Below are 17,891 nucleotides of genomic sequence, written 5' to 3'. Positions count from 1 at the left end.
CTGACACAGACTGGTTCACAACCACAACAGTCTCCAGCAGATGTGTATTCCCCAACTCAAAAACAGGCTAAGATCCCCATGTATCCAGCAAGCTATATGTATTTTTTGATAGTTATTGGTAAAACAATCCCCCACAGCTGCTATGGTAACAAGTTTTTAAACACAGAAACTATTAAATCCTATTGGTGTAGATTTTTCTACTTAGCAAAAGGTAGAAACTCGTGACCAAGGAAACTTGGAACCAAGATATAGTACATGGCGTGTCCTTGCACAACAATTTCAAACCAGCATGAGAACAGAACCAGATTCCACCTCTCCTCCTGTACAACATGAAATAATGCTATTGACTGCTAGAACCAGCCTTAAATACATCTACATATTATGCATCAATTATTTATTGACTATAATGCCCACTCTAAGATCCCTGAATAACTAAAAGAAAAAAAACAATCACACACACAAAAATAAAATCCCCACATTACTACAGAGCAGATAAAAAACCTGAAAAGCTGAAGGTTATTTTGCATAAATAAAGACCTCAGTGCTACATAAGCAATAACTTGCACTCCTATTAATTACAGAGGCTGCATTTTAACTTTTGAGGAATCTGACATCTATAAAACATAGAGGGAATTGTAGCCAAGGGGAAATGCGAGGAGAAGCAAGGAAAGAAAATTGCCTTCCTGCAGTTGAGGAGAAAGTAACATTTCAACTCAGCTCCTCATACTGCCAAGGAGTTCCCAGGTTCTGCACAGACAACAGAAAAGGTCAAAGAAGTAGAAGGGTTCAATGGTCTTGTAATGGTAAGAAGTCAATTCTTGCCTTCTTCTACAGCTAAAAACTTACCATAAAACCAAGTTTATTGCAAGAAAAATGACAGCCTCTTATGAGGATAAGAAATTATTAAATTAAAACCCACATTTTAAAAAGTTATTATTCCCCCACACTAAAATGACACATAAGTAGAACACGTTATAAAAGTAGAGAATACTTATGGCAAAAGGAGAAAAATTCTATTGGAATTGAAACAAAATGCATATAGATTTAAATAACCAGATTTTAAACCACAGTCAGTATGTGGGGGAAATGCCTTTCACTTTGTAATTAATGGATCTTTTAAGTTTGTGTAATCCAGAAATTGAGCATTAAATATTCCCTCTAATAGAAGTATGCTGGTTTTCAACCTGGTAGTAACAAAGTTATACAGTAAGCTGCGGATCAGAAATCATCATTTTGTCCTGTAACACTATGTTTGATGAGGCAAGGAAATGCAGGACAAAATAATGGTTTCCTGTGCTTTCACCTGTCCAAAAGACAAAATTTCATTGTGTCTCTTTACAAAAGGGAGTGGTATTTTAACTTGAGCATTTTCAGGGAAATGTTAGATGTCAGGAAGAACACCCTCCACATGATAGGTATGGCAACAAAGCAGATAGCTAAAAATCTGTTTTACAGAATCTGTAGAAGAAGGTGCTGTAAGAATTGGATCTTCCATTCTATCATCTTTTCCAGGATGAAAATGGGGACCTCATGTATATCGATGTTTCAGACTCACAGACAAAGGTTGTGAAAAATTTCTTCTCACAGAACGTGACCTCAATTCCTAAAGAGAGGGAAAAATGCCATGTTGTTTCCTCTATTTCAAAGTGCATCCCATTTACTACATTAATAATGCTTCAACCAAAAGTCACAGGCCATTTTGATATTGCACCAGCTAGACAGACTTAGTTCAAGAAGGAAAATCAGATTTCCATTATGTACATAGGCGAAGTCAATAACGGCAAGATACATCTTCCTTCATTTACAAGAATGGCATCTCGGAATAAGCTCAGAATTAACTTGGAAAAAAACCCCAAACTTTTGTTCATTGATCATACAGCCTTAGTAAAGTATGTCAAGTTATTATAGCAATTGTATTATCTTTCTAATTGGGTAGGAAAGATTGTTTTAGAATATGTCACAGTGCAAAACTAGTCAACCAGTTCTATTTTTACTTTTGCATTCTCTGTAATGTAGATTAGAGCAAAGCATTACTACGGGAACTTATAATAAATAATGCTTGCTTTTATTTTAAGCACCTAAAACTCAGATTTTAAATGCCAGAGCTTAATAACTGACAGCTGTCTTATTTGTAAACTAACAAACAGGCAAAGGACTGTGATTAAGTAACTTGTCAATGGAGGCCACTGAGCTGCTGACAAAAGGACAGCAAGACCCAGAAAACACCATCTGAGGTGCTGCCAAGAGCAGTTTTTAGCATACTTCTACCATTCTGCTTATTCTTCCTAAGATCCAATGCTCTTACAGCCTCCCTTTGTATCTCAGCTGCTTTGTAGCTCATTTGTGGGACTCCCACCTGTTTTATTCTCTTTATTTAGCCAATCTGAGTCCTTTCTTCCCACTCCTACTATGCCATATGACAGACTCAAACTACCTTTGTTTTCTAACTGGATCTTCTCAGCTCAGGCCTTTTCATCACTCTGTTTTGTTAAACTTACTCATCTTTTTCCCTCCCTTCTGGCTCTTTAATGTTGAGATTTCAGTTTCTTTGCATCATCTGCCAGCTCCACATCACGCTGGGCATTGCTTTCCTGAATTTTTAGGTTCCACAGCCATCTAGTGCCACTTCAGCTTTTGTTACACCAGCCTCACAGGGCCTTAGTCCCAACATATTTACTTTACTCTTTATTTTAACTCCTGGCAAACTTCTAATGTGTTTTTTTTTTTTTTAAATCTGGGTATAAATCACACAGACACAGACAGACAAGTCACACCTTAAGCTGCAAACCTCTGCTACAAATCCCATGGCTGTTTAAAGTCTATCAAATAAGAAATGGACACAAACTTTAACATGTGGAAAACACGTATCCTTCCCTAGCTTTGTTTTATTAAAATACTATTTTTTTAAAGAAGTGTAAACAACTAAAAGCAGCACCTTTTTCTCAATAAAAAGCACGGGGAAGCACCTGCCAGAATATTCTTTCATAAACACAAACCACTGTAAAAATCACACAAAATATGGAGAAAAGAGGAAAAAGTTGAGTTGTCAATAACGGAATAGAAACAGTTTCAGAAACAAAAAAAATCCCTCCCTGTTGAAGGAAAATAATCCAAACACACACAGAACTTAGGAAGTTGAACTAGAAAATAAATAGTGATGAAATTAATATACACATGATTATCCCAGGAATGAATGACGTGGATTGTATGAAGTTTTCTTTTACATAAGAAAATTATAAGAAAAGGTACAGACAAGCAGGAATCAGCTAAGTCATATTGCAGACTATGCTAAATTCTATCTGAGCACTTCTTGTTACCAATTTGTAAGCAGCAAGCGTTGCAATGAAACAACTGACCTCAAGTTTCCCAAGAGGTGGCTGGTGGCTGGTATGGTGAGGATGGATCTCAGTCACATTCAAGGACTGGACAAGAAAATCAGGACAGGTAGAGTAGAGCCGCCCAAATGGCTTAATAGTGAACGTTCCATAGTGTCTGTCAAGTAAAGAGAGAGAACATACAGATCACGGAAAGCAAAAGAAAACAAAAACACAACAAAACACTGAACTGGAATGAGAACAAACTCCAAGAATAGAAAATGAGATTGTAAAGAGAACATAGAAACAACGCAAGAAAAAAGAACACGCTATCTGCGCTTTACCATGTTAATATCCAATTAACAAATATGGTTTGGGTGGAGTTGAAAAGACCTCTTTTGCAGGCAACAGACCCTGCTACAGCTAGGGACAGGGCCTTGTTATTCACATACGATAACAACCATAAGTTTATATTCCTGTTTCTGAGTCTGACTTTAAATAAAAGGTTTATTTTCTCTTTCAATTTCTCTTCATGGATCAATTAAAAAAATACTTACCTATACTGAAAACAGGTTGTAAGGTTTTTTTTTGTTCCAGATAGATTATCATACAACAGCACACAATAAAATGACTGTACTTTTCCCAAAATGATGACACCAAGACTTCCCCTTATAAAACCCACAGTCTATGCATATATACATGCATGTGTGGATATACAAACACGTACACAATTTTCAAGCAGCAGATACATTTGTTCAGGTATTTTAACAAGACTACAGCCTGGAGATGGCATTTTTCTGCAGCTGGGGATCAGGTGGTAATGACACAGCCACTTGCTCTTCTTTAAAGTCATTGTTGAGTGCTCAGCCACCATGACAGACACACTACAAGCAAATAATATTCATTGCACATGGAATATAGTTGAAACTTTAACCTGGTATGTGAAAAGGTAAGGTGAAATGTGGAAAGCAAGAATTACATTCCAAAACTACTAGTTACTACTGAATGAAGCTAACTAAATAAATAAAAACCCAAATCTGACAAAAAACTATTTGGCATCATCTTGTAATGAATAAAATTATGAGAATTCAGCAAGTCTTTGTAAAGGCTTAAGTGTACCTGTGAATCTACTTGACACCTGAACAGAGCAGTTTCAATTATGGATAACAAAAGACTTCTAAGAAAATGGATAAGAATGAGCAAGAATTCCTGTGCAGGAATGGACAGCATTAGCGATTTCATGCTCAGTTTCATCAAGTTTAAATCTGCGCTGCTAACACAAGCCTTACTTCCACTATCCTACCCCAAACTTTTTGTATAGGTGCAAGAGTTTGTGCAGTTGCTTGACAAACTGGTCTGAGGAACTAATCTAAGTTTAAATTGGCTCTTTTGAGGTGGTGGGAGTGGGGCTTCATCTTAACTACATCAGTTCCCTGAGCTCCTTTACTGTATTGCCTCCCAAAAACCTCTACCAGCCCAGGAAATGGGTGGTATGGAAAGCAGAATGACTTGCTGGGTTACACCAGCTTTGGCTGTGTGTGAAATCACTAAGGCTATGAAGAAGCCTAGAAAAATATCAGGAGATAACAGAGTCTAAATTTGCAGATTCTTTTCTATGCCACAGCAACCAAACATGTTTTTACCATACATGCACATATTCTGCTGTAAATGAACACATCACTGCTCAGCACAAGAAGAAACAACTTGGCCTCTGCTATAATGCAAAACATGGTGCTGTGGCAATTACTGCAGAAAATGAAGAGCTTATTGTGCTCTAGATGGACCTTGTAACTTACTTCATGTCAGCCTTGGTCCTAGGAAAGATAATAAAAGTCAAGCTTCAAGGTGAAAAAGCTTGTTTCTCTATTTGATAAGAGTAAGTATGCACTTGGCTTTGATTCTGAGACTACTATTACCATTTTTAATGTTTTCATACACTGTCAGAAAACGGAAAATAAACTGGATATTAAGATCACTGTGTTACATCAAGTCCCTTTTAAGTATTTCTTGAATCACTCAGGATTAGTATTCTCAAATTCATGCTCAGCTTCTGTTATTTTAAAAGGAGTCTTTACATTTTATGCGAAGATGACATTTAATGTTACAGCCCCATCTACTGGAAATATTCAGTCATCTTTTTACACAATAGTCTGGAAAAAAAAGATTCTTAAAATAACTGTAAAAAAGATGAAAAAAATACACAGAAAAGAGCCAATAATGTGGCTTTGATTCATTCACATTTAGCCTGTCAGTTGTAGTTGAGTAAGCACCTTTCACAGAAGAGTAAGTGCTGTAACATCAAGTCAAACTACTGATACCTTTAGTCCTTCATTACTAGGCAAATCCTGGCTAATCGAGTTTAGACATTATTTCATATGTTAACAACCGTATTAATTTAGGCAAAAGGACCTTAAACTGGGACCTAAAAACCCCCAATAACTTGGTGACATGGAAGAATCACATTTTCGAATGGCCATTCAAAAATCAGAACTGGAGAGAAAAAACATGCAGAGATGGCAAACCGGGACAGTTTTTCATGGTCCATGTTCCAAAACGCCACGTCCCCACAACACGAGGTGCTTGTCTAAGGCTGCAAGCAATGAATTCAACTTCAAGATCCAGAGAGCCAAAGATCCGTAACCACCATTTCAAATAACTGAACAAGGTTCACTGTTTTCTCTCAAAACATACTTTACGTTTGCAGTTCTCTTTGTACCTCAAGCTTTAAAATAGCTTTTTTTTTAGTATCTCCAAATAGTTCCAAATTAGTAATAATTATTAGCTCTGTAACAAAGCTCGAAGTAAAGAAAAATTAGTTTCTCTGCAATGTTTCTGTGTTCCTTATTTATTAATCCATTAATAGAAGCCTTTTCCATCCCCACCCCTCTTCTCTGACTGTTCCCCCTCAGGAAGGGGACATTAAGGCTCCGGCGCGTATGTGACCTCCTGGTTTCATACTCACAGGTACAGGCATAGCTATGGCATTCTGGGCATAGGGCTGATACGGGGCTTGAACACCATGATCAGAATACAGCTAGGACACAAGAAAACAAGATACAAAAAATGAGCCCAGAAGCTTGTTCCACAGTTTTATGCTTTTGCAAATCCTTCACATGTATTTAGATTAGTTAAAACTTCAAAATATGGGCTGTGTTTATCTAAACTACTTCTTCTTTAAAAATCAAATGTCAATATTTAATTCTAGGTTTTCCCTACTGTACCAAAGTTTGGTAAATCAGTTTATCTAGAGCAGTGTCAAAAAGCATTTTCCTTGTCAGAATTAGCGTGCTTCTCTATTACAAATCCATTTCACTCAGCTGCAATTGGAAGTGTTTAAATGTATAGATTAGCACATCAAAACGCAATTTCCAGCATTATTGCTCTTACAAGATATTTACATACAAATAATACACAGGCTTTACTTTGAGTTTTACATCGCCTGAATTTCCACATACTTAAGTACCTGTGAACTGAGAGCATGTTACATCCCAATATTCCTTAACTAATTTCATGTTTTTTCTTAGTGCTCACAGATTTCAGATTTCACTGTATAAACTGATAAGCGATTTATGAAACAAAAAAGGTAAAAGTAACATTTATAATAAGATTTATGACTACACAATAAATACTGAGATTTATGCACTTTAAAAAAATAGAAAAAAGCATTCAACAAGCAAAGATTTGTATTATTTAGAGAAATTGTATTACTCAGCTATGTCAGGATTTCCTACTTAAGATGTCAGAAATCCCAGTTTTGGAACTTTTCTTGTAGCAATAAAATACTCACAGAATCACAAAATGTTAGGGATTGGAAGGGACCTGGAAAGCTCATCCAGTGCAATCCCCCCATGGAGCAGGAACACCCAGATGAGGTTACACAGGAAGGTGTCCAGGCAGGTTGGAATGTCTGCAGAGAAGGAGACTCCACAACCTCCCTGGGCAGCCTGGGCCAGGCTCTGCCACCCTCACCAGGAACAAGTTTCTTCTCATATTTAAGTGGAACCTCCTGTGTTCCAGTTTGCACCCATTGCCACTTGTCCTATCACTGGTTGTCACCCAGAAGAGCCTGGCTCCATCCTCCTGACACTGCCCCTTTCCATATTGATCCCCATGAATGAGTCACCCCTCAGTGTCCTCTTCTCCAGCTCCAGAGCCCCAGCTCCCTCAGCCTTTCCTCACACGGGAGATGCTCCGCTCCCTTCAGCATCTTTGTTGCCCTGCGCTGGACTCTCTCCAGCAGTTCCCTGTCCTTCTGGAACTGAGGGGCCCAGAACTGGACACAATATTGCAGGTGTGGTCTCACCAGGGCAGAGTAGAGGGGCAGGAGAACCTCTCTGACAATTCAATTTTTCCTCACCCAACTCTCCAGCCTGTCCAGGTCTCTGATGGCAGCACAGCCTCTGGCGTGTCAGCCACTCCTCCCAGCTTGGTGTCATCAGCAAACTTGCTGACAGTCACTCTATTCCCTCGTTCAAATCATTGATGAATATATTGAACAATACAGGCCCCAGCACTGCCCCCTGAGGCACTGCACTAGATACAGGCCTCCAACTGACTCTGCCCCATTGACCACGACTCTCTGGCTCCATCCCTTCAGCCAGTTCACAGTCACCTCACTACCCGCTCATCCAGACCACACTCCCTCAGTTTAGCTGTGAGGATGCTGTGGGAGACTGTGTCAAATGCCTTACTCAAGTCAAGGTAGATCATGTCCATTGCTCTGCCATCATCCATCCACCTTGTTATGTCCTCATAAAAGTCACTGAGGTTGGTCAAGCACGACTTCTCCTCGGTGAAGCCATGTTTACTGCCCCTAATGACCCTCCTATCCTTGATATGCCTTGAGACAGCACCAAGGAGAAGTCGTTCCATCAGTTTCCCAGGGATGGAGGTGAGGCTGACCGGTCTATAGTTACCCAGGTCCTCCTTCTTGCCCTTTTTGAAGACTGCAGTGACATTTGCTTTCCTCCAGTCCTCAGGCACCTCTCCCGTTTCCCAAGACTTGGCAAAGATGATGGAGAGTGGCCCAGCAATGACCTCAGCCAGCTCCCTCAGCACCTGTGGGTGCATCCCATCCGGACCCATGGATTTAGGGATGTCCAGATTGCCTAACTACTTCCTCTTCAACTTTTGTAAAAAGACTTGACTACTGTTCTAATTTTGGCATTACTGTTAATGAGGAGTGAATTATCAAAGAGGAAAAGTGCCAATTAATTCTAACACATTTTCAATGGTATAGTAAGTTTTTCTGTAGCCAATTATTTACTGTGATTTTTAATATCCAGTTAAGAAGAAATAGCCTCACTGTACATTCAGAATCTCTTAAGGAACATTAGAAATGCTATTGATACAGAAGCAAAAAAAACACAGAGAAAAATCCATTATTTAGTCATTCAACTACTCTTAATTAATTTTGATCTTCAGAATATTTAGGAACCAGCTTCTACTCACACTGAAGGATATCTGCTTCAGGAGACTGTTATAGCTGAGGTAGACTAATGCAGCATTTGAAAGAGTCTGATTCCCATTTTATTTCAATGTTATTTTCAAACCAAACAAACTGACTAGTCTCTATACTCTAAAATATTTCAGAATCAAAGCATCCTCCTAGAAAACTGCAAGAAATACTCTAGCTTGAGGACACCTGAAACAATTTAACAGCATCAGCATGGGTGCGGGGTTAAGTACAGGCAACAGTTGACATAAGTGCTCTGAGCTGCCTGTGCTTAAACAAAAAGATTATGTTTTTCAATTACAGAGAAACACTTCAGTTTTAAGTAAATTTTTAGGAAAATACCTCAGGAACTGCAGCTTCCACCAGAACAAGAGTAGGTATGCAGCCACTGTCCTGGGTGATCCCTACCGGCTGATAAACAACTTCAGACGGTTGCAGATACAAGAATGAAGGTGAAGAGGCAGGAGACTGAAATAAAACATATTATTGTCATAAATGGTATGATTCATGCACTATGAACACTAAAGTTTATTTTACAGTCTTTGCTACTTATAAACAAAGATAAAGCTTTAAAAGGAAGTGTCAAATTCATCTTTGATAGCCTAAAGAATCTAAGTGAGGGGGTAGTGGGTAGAAAGGTCAGGTAGAAGGATAAAACAAAAATGTCCATTTTTCAGATTTATATACATTTTGGAGAGCATTATTAGATAAATCCTGAACTTTATGAAACTGACACTCTGAAGATCAGACACATAACACAGCTTCATTTTCTTGTGCAAAAATGTTACATTAGAAATCAAGTATTTTTGTTTTAAAACAAACTCCACGGTATTTCTCTAACTCAGCAGCAGACTGACATCTCTTAATAGAGTGGACCTGACCATAACTGGACAGGGCTGGCTGCTACCAAAGCAATAAGGACACATCATAATAGTTTGAGCTTCAGGTACATTGTCCTCCTTTTAGCTTCAACCTCTTCCAGTGCCTTGAGTGACACCATTTCCATATCAAGGTCCCCTGGTACAGAATCAAACGCAATAGTTTCTACTCAAAATTACTCAGGCATTTCAAATTCTTCCTCGTATTTCAAGGGTCTGGGTCTAACTCCAATGAAACATCACAGTTGGTATCAGTTAATGAACTAGTTAACACTCATTTTAACCATCAGGGTAAACATGGCAGTTTTTACCTGTTTCTGAGAACTTCCTATCTAATTTAATACAAACTTCTTGCCAGAGGAAGAGGGGAGGGCAAGATGCTTTCTTTGCATCAGATTGGCATTTGATATTTCAGTAAATGCTGGTTTATGCCTTCTATTGTATCAGTAAGTGTTGCAAATGCATTGCTAAAATATAGAAATTAATATTTATTTCAACAGTGTTCTGAATAGCGTGAAATTTTGCTGTTAGGTAAGTGCACCGTACATTTAAACTGGATGCAAACTAATGGTAAAATGCTGCAACTCTGAACTGTATTTACCTGGGGAACAGACCACTGCCACTGGCTTGGAAGTAACTGGGTTGATGCCTAAATTCAAACAAAAAAAGATATTACTTAAGTGATTAAGAACATATGCACGCAGATACTAGAATTCTCAACATACTATAATCAAAGCCATCTCAAATTGATAATCAATTCTTAATTAAAACGAAGAAATATGATTTTCATATAATTGGATATAATTATGATTTCAAATACACATTAAAACCACAGACATACTGCAGAAATCCAGTAGTGGGCCACAAGGGAGTGGAGAACAGACACATCAGGATGCTGAGAGAATTGGGTTTGTTCATCCATGAGAAGGATAAAGGTGGGAGGTTATAATTATTGTTGGCTACGACTACGTATGGGGCATAAATATGACTGAGCCATATTCTTGTGAGAGGTGTTCCAAGCACAAGAGTCGATGGACACAGGCTGGAGCACTGAAAATTCTAACTAGTGAAAAGGAAGAAAGTCTCATACCATGAGAAGGGACAAATATGGAAGAAGCTATCCAGAAAAGTTGTGGACTCTCCATCACTGGAGATACTTAGAATTCAACTGGAAAAATTCCTGAGAAGCCTGATCTAGCCAGCCCTGCACTGAGCAGGAGTTTGGCTTAGATTATCAAAGTTAAGGATTGTACTAAGCCAGTTGTCTAGCAATATCAAAGAAAATTGTCATTTATTACATTTCCATGTAGTTACGTAGGCAGAATAAGTCGTATTCTAGTAAAAAGAAAGTGTTTGATGAAATTAAAATTTGTTTTATGGTTATTTTGAACAGTCTTTTTACTTCCTAAGAACAGACAGACCTGAGACAGTGCTGCAAGTAAAACTGCATAACTGAAAGGAACATGGACAATCTGAAGCACAAACAGATACCTGATAGTGGTATGCAGGAGACTGATAAACTGGTTGAGCTACCATCATCGGTGAACTGGAAGCAGAGCGCAACTTAAAAAGAAAAATGTTACAAGTCTTAATGCAGCAATTTCATAAATTGCCACTTCTATTAAGAACAGTTCTAAAGTATTAAAATGCTGAACCACATCCCCTCCCTTTTGAAAATGGGTTTACCAAGTTTTAACACCAATAACTCCTTAGTAAAACTTCTACTGAGGTAGTGCCCACACTGATTATGAACTACAAGGCACATCAAACCAAAAGTCACCTGCAGAAGAACAATAAACTTAAGTAATATGAAAAAAACAAACAAACAAACTAACTAACAAAAAACCCCACCGACCAACCACAAAATAAACAGTCTAATCTAAGGAAGCTATTTAAACATCAAACACAAGGCCCAGCCATAACACTGCACTCACCCTGGTACACAGAAAAGCATATACACAAAAATAAATTACTTACTGGCAATGACTGTGGAACAGAAGCAACCTCAGGCATATCAAAATAAGCCACTCCATTATGGTAAATGTAAGGATATCCACTTGAAGTAGTTAAGTACATTGTACCAGCTTCTGGTGATACAGCAGAACCTAGAATTAATATTTTAAAGTTTACTTACCAGTAATTTTTTTTAGATGTGTAGGTCATATAGAAAACAAAAGATAACTTTTTAATGCAGTGGACGACCAGGCACATCTTGGTTAAAAACCTACAATCATAATGTCACTTACATAACAGGTAAATGTAAATAAAAATACATACCAGAACTTCGTATATGTTGTTTTCTTATTGCTGGGCCAATATCCAATTTCTTATCCCTATAATTAAGGTTTTTAGCCTAGAATGAATGAAAAAGACATTCAGTACGTGTATTTTCTACACATATCTAGGCATCCAAGAAACAAAAATCAGAAGTAGACAAGGTGCTTGTTTTACTCTCTCCAGCTTTTTATTTACATTGCATCTCAAAACCACCGAAAGCTACACTAATTCCTTTTCTATCCTAACCAGAGCTTCCACATCCACAAAATTAATCATCAGTCATTTCAAATATTACTTATTACCCATGGAACCTCTTGACTAAGAACTGATACCTATATCTGTCAGGTTCTTTTTAGTTTTACTTTTTTTCATGTGTTCACTGCTTTTATACTTTGGAAAGATGGGAAGAGGGAGCATTAGTATTTATAGCACATGACGGGAAAGAGGATCCTGGTGAAACCTCAAGGTCTCTTCTAACTATTAATGCAATTTAATACTTTTGAAGACTGCAACATAGACAAAGAAATTTCTGGAGACTCTACTCAAGATAAAAAAGTAGGATTAAAAACCCCACACAAGCAAAACCAAAATCAGTGCAAAGGATGATCAGTGTATCATATAAGTGAGAAGAAATTCAATAGTACAAAATGAAAAAAACATTCATTTCATACACAAATTATTAAAGCCTACAAACTCTCAGTTAAGATGTCAGAGAAAGACCAAAATGCTACTTGATCTTAAGATGAACATGAGATAGTAGATGCAAGGATGAAAAAGAAAACAGAATTGCAGAACATCTAAATTCAAGCACTTATAGTAGACAAATAATGCATTAGTATCACTGAATGAGACACCAGTAACACCTCACACAGAGCAGCCTTTCAGCTACACCAGAGGCAAAAATCCTAAGCCAGTTCCCCAACGGTACTCAGTACCACTGATATTCTTCCTAGTTCACAGAAATAAAACCAAAAAATTAGGGTGGAGAAAAATATTTGACTCAAGAAGTTCCTGTCTGCATGCTATTCTGGCACCACATAACCATATTTCTTGAAAATACTCTAATATATTATTTTCCAACCAACTTTCAGATTTGATCATTTTAACCAGCTTTACGTTTGGGAGTGGGCAATTTCCAAGTCCTGGGTACTATTTCCTGCGTGGGTTCTGAGTCCCGTTCCCATTCTCCCCCGTTCCCCCCCATTTTCACATGCCTGCCAAGATTCCGACTTCTCCAATACATTCCAACCAGAACATGAAGCACATATTTAAAACCAATACAAAACAACCCAAAGAGCTAACACACAGCTGAAGAGGTAACCGTGTCTCAAGGGAGGTTCTACAAGAAGCATCAAGAACAGTAATTAGCTAAAAGGAGAAGCAAAAATTACATAACATAAAGCAAGCTTCATTAGTTAAGACTTCAAGTGAATCTAATTATTCCTGAAAATAATTACGTCAGCTCTGACAAACATATCAGAATAAAAGACAGCAGTTATCTTTCCCAACTTGCCATAAAATCTTTCTCTAGTAAAGCAAACAAAAGCAATTTTGAAGGATAAAGACTTTAGAGCTCTACAGGTACTACAGACCACATATAGACTAGGAAAGTAAAGACTGTATGTCAAAGTCAAGAGCTCTACTATGAGCTGGAAACTCCCCTTCCCTAGTTCCAGCAGATCTCAGTATAAATCTTATCATAGATCTCTCTAAGCCATCTTCTTAACTGCAGAGACCAAACTTAACAGATCTTCAAGTGCAAGCTGGCAAATTGAAGAGGACCAGACGACCACGGCTACTTAGTGTCTACTACATAATGAAGTATTTCATTTAAGAGATAATCATAATGGGGACTATCACTTACCTCTTGTAAAATCTTCTGCGCATCTTCTTGGGTTTCAAAAGTAACAAAGCCATACCTAAACAAAAAGAACAGATGTTGAACCTCTGCTATCCATATTTACATGCCTTGCACGTTATTACTTGATATCACAGAATGTCAGGGATTGGAAGGGACCTCGAAAGATCATCTAGTTCAATCCCCCCGCCGGAGCAGGAACACCAGATGAGGTTACACAGGAAGGTGTCCAGGCGGGTTGGAATGTCTGCAGAGAAGGAGACTCCACAACCCCCCTGGGCAGCCTGGGCCAGGCTCTGCCACCCTCACTGAGAAGTTTCTTCTCATATTCAAGTGGAACCTCCTGTGTTGAAGTTTGTACCCATTACCCCTTGTCCTATCATTGGTTGTCACCAAGAAGAGCCTGGCTCCATCCTCCTGACAATCACCCTTTATATATCTGTAAACATTAATGAGGTCACCCCTCAGTCTCCTCCAAGCTAAAGAGACCCAGATATATAGGACACTAAAAGGAAAACTAATGGCAAAAAAAAAAAGCAGAAATAAAGACTGTAGTAGCAACTAACCTTAATTTAACATCCCTGTTACAGTCTGCTTATTAATATATTTAAGCACATAGTCATATATTACTGCTCTGTGCAGTGAATGAGTAGCCCACATAGAGAGCTGTGCAAAACCCTCTGTATCGTCCTTGTTACTCAGCACAGCTCTTTAGTTCCTTCACTGCTATTAAACAAGCATTTTGATTTGAAGCTCTCCTTGCTCATTACAGGTGTCCAAGATAAGACACTTGGGATATTTTTATTATACTGCACAGCACAGCTCCCACATACTTCAGTGACAACTGTGAACACTCCACGCTTCCACAAGCGCTATCCACGATATTAAATCAAATTCTCAGAAAAAGCAGCAATGCAGAGATAGTGTTTATCTGCAAATTACTCATCATTCTGGAAATTCCTAGCATCAAACAAGACTTTCGTGGTGATCAAGGTTGTTCTCATACTTTGTGACACAGTACGCCCCTTTCTCCACAACTCCTCTAAATACTCCAACAAATCCAACAGGCTTTCTACACAGATTTGTCCCCTATGTTCTTGTTCCAAAAATCTTCACACAAAATCTCTGTTATTGCCATGCACTTCACCACAACCAAGTGTATCTCGCCTCTTCCTCCATCCTTAGGCTCCTTTCCACATTGGCTTTCAGTAGTAGAAATAAATATGTTTAATCTATCTTTTTAGGATTATTTTTGTAATAAATTATCATTGACATTAAAAAACCTGAAAGGACTGATTTTTCCCTAGTTGCACACAGCTTCATCTTACAATAACAGGACTAGAGAGTTTGACAGTTATACTAACTACAGAGCCATTTATATGTAGATGTCCAAGGGCAAGAGCAGATTCTTGTGCACATGGAATAACTGGGAACAATGACATAAAATTAATACTCCAACTACAAAAATTATAATCAAATTTACTATAGTCAGTCAGCTTTGTTATTTTCAATACCCACAATATGCTTATTCTACTATACCAACCCTTTTGATACTCCAGCTCTGTCATTTACTATCTTCACTTCTTTCACACTGCCATACTGAGCAAAAAACTTCCTCAGATCACTTTCTTTAGTCTAGTATGGTAAATCAAGAGAGGAGACAAGAAAAAATGGTTTTCATAGTTATTCAATGAATATTTACCATAAGACTTTTAATGGATATAGTTTGGATAAAGTTTGCTATAATCTAATTATAACCCTGGAGAGGAAGAGAGAATGAGCACGTATGAGCCTCACAGCAAGAGAATGGCATCTCTGTTTAATTGCTGCATTTTCATACTCAGCAATAATGCTAGAAAGCCACTAATCAACATTCAAATTCCTCTTTTAGCGGGATTTGCGTCAGACCACTGAAGCAGGTTTACTAGATTTGAATTTTAGTGTCTGTGAATTACACACTAGACCACTGTTTGCAACATGAAACACCACTGCAATGTTTTCAGACTTCAAAATGGCTGTTTGTGGGACTTGCACAGGTCAAATATGTAAAAAATTTCCACTAAACTACAAAAAAAAAAAGCATTTTGGCCATAAGATTCCCAATAAAAAATGATCCAAGACTGACATATATCTCCTATGACCAGAAATTTATCAGCAGTCATAGGAAATGGAATAGTAGCTCAAGTGTCTACAGAGGTTCTCTCTCTTCTATTTCCTTTCCCAACAAAATCCATCTTTTTTATACTTACAGATACAAACACAATCCCTCTGTTGTTGAAATTAAGATTCACAATTTATTTTGACCTACCAGTGACTGAACCAAAAAGTCAAGGGATGCTTCACAAAGAACAATAAGTATGACAATTAACAAGAATATTGGTATGTTATGCAGAGAAGTGTGTTAAGCTTTGAAACTGCAGTGAAGAAAGAACAGCATGAGACAGGTCTTTTTACAGCCCTAGGAATTTGCTTACTACTAATGCAAAAAACTACTGTGCCTTTTTGCTAAAGCCCAAATATACTGAAGATATTGCACAACATCTCTCCAATTATGAACAGCTCCATCCAGATTATCTCAGGCAAATGAGCCAGAAGATGCTGGAATTCCTTGTAGTTATTATGCAAAATAGTCTAAGTGAATTGTCCTTCTTCCTCTTCATCTGAGTCAGTGCTCAAGAGGTCCTCAGCCTTGGAGGATTAAAGCAGAAGAGATACTATTGGGAACAAAAACAGCTAAGCAGACTGAGAATGTTTCACGGGAGCCAGTGACTTAACTCACCCTCTAAAGGGGTAAGAAAGAAAAATTACACCAAGTGTTATACAAATAAAAAAACCTTCTACATACTTTTCTACCATAACCTCAGCTGATTACAAAAGCCACCTTCTCAGAAAATTCTGAAGAACCAGTATGGCAAAAGCTTCTAGCAGCCAGGTGTACAAAGAGCCAAGCTTTAATCTCTGCTATTGATTTGAACATTATAGTGAAGGACACTTATCACCTAAACAAATGTACATATGATTATATGGCACTGGCATTTTCTTACTGATTTTTATAGGGTTATAAGTCATCATTAGTAGCAAAATGAGGAAGAAATACCTTAAAACCAATTCCTCCTACAAAGATGCGGTTTGGAGTAATTCTTCCAACCCCTGGAACACTGATCAGATTATTTAACGGCACCGGTGACACAGCGTTTGGAGATGAAGATAAAGATTCTGTTTGCATCTGATTTGTGGTCTGCTGATCGAAAGAAAATATTGTCAATATCTTACATGTTATAAGCTATTAAATAAAAAAAAAAATTCTCAACAGAAAATACATACGGAATTTTTTGGGAGGCTCAGCAAATGCTGAGCAACTGAATGTGTACCACATCTTTTTATTTAGAATGTAGTTCAAAATATTTCATCATAAGCTTAGTTTTAAGCCATCCAGTAAGTTACTGAATAGTGAATACACTACGGTCTGAAGTTTGGCTTCTATTTTAATACCTTTCTGAATTAGACATTTGGGGCCTAAGCCCTAAATCATAGTTTTTCTTTTTGGACAGCACCTTACTGCATGCATCCCAAATTACTAATTCTATTTCAGAGCTTAATTTATACCTATTAGAAGCTCCTTAGTTTAGTCTATATAAAGTACCTTTTCAACTCAACCTGCACTCTCACACACATCTACCAAACTCTTTGCAACAGCTTCTGCTTGATTTTCTAAACGCCGAGCACGCACCACACAAAATCAACAAGCCCATTACAACTGATGAGAACAGCACTTGAAAACCAGTCTTTTAATTCAACACTCCCTTGGCCCACAAACACAGCACACAGCGATCCTACCAGAAATTCTCTGCAAGACAACCACCAGATCGCTCCTGCCCCAGTAAAGGAGGGGAATGCAGTACAGGGGGAACATCATAGAAACTATTATTTATTATAGCGAAGTCTGTCTGATGTTTTAACTTCTACCATGCTTACACCTGTAAACTGTGAGACAATCTAGGCTTGGATCCCACTAGAAACCCTTTTGTGCCCTGACAGTACCACTGAGGAAAGAGCCCCAAGTGAAAGACAAACAGCTGCTGCAGGTAACAAAACTAATTGTCAGCAGG

At 38.0% G+C, this 17,891-nt stretch overlaps 1 protein-coding gene across 1 annotated transcript; it reads right to left on the bottom strand.

The window, feature by feature from the left end:
- Positions 1–708: 708 nt before the first annotated feature.
- On the bottom strand, positions 709–17,008 carry BOLL (boule homolog, RNA binding protein; the record flags this gene model as incomplete). The annotated part of the gene is made up of 10 exons (XM_082055963.1): positions 709–747; positions 6,277–6,348; positions 9,112–9,237; positions 10,249–10,296; positions 11,139–11,210; positions 11,625–11,752; positions 11,925–12,000; positions 13,789–13,843; positions 15,326–15,417; positions 16,880–17,008. 10 exons carry the CDS (start codon positions 17,006–17,008, stop codon positions 709–711), a joined length of 837 nt encoding a protein of 278 aa, XP_081912089.1.
- Positions 17,009–17,891: the final 883 nt, after the last annotated feature.

This window comes from Streptopelia decaocto (genome assembly GCF_964273445.1).
Source record: "Streptopelia decaocto genome assembly, chromosome: 6".
Lineage (NCBI taxonomy): Eukaryota > Metazoa > Chordata > Aves > Columbiformes > Columbidae > Streptopelia > Streptopelia decaocto.
Note: the sequence above shows the minus strand (reverse complement) of the source record. Positions and strands in the feature narration are given on the sequence as shown.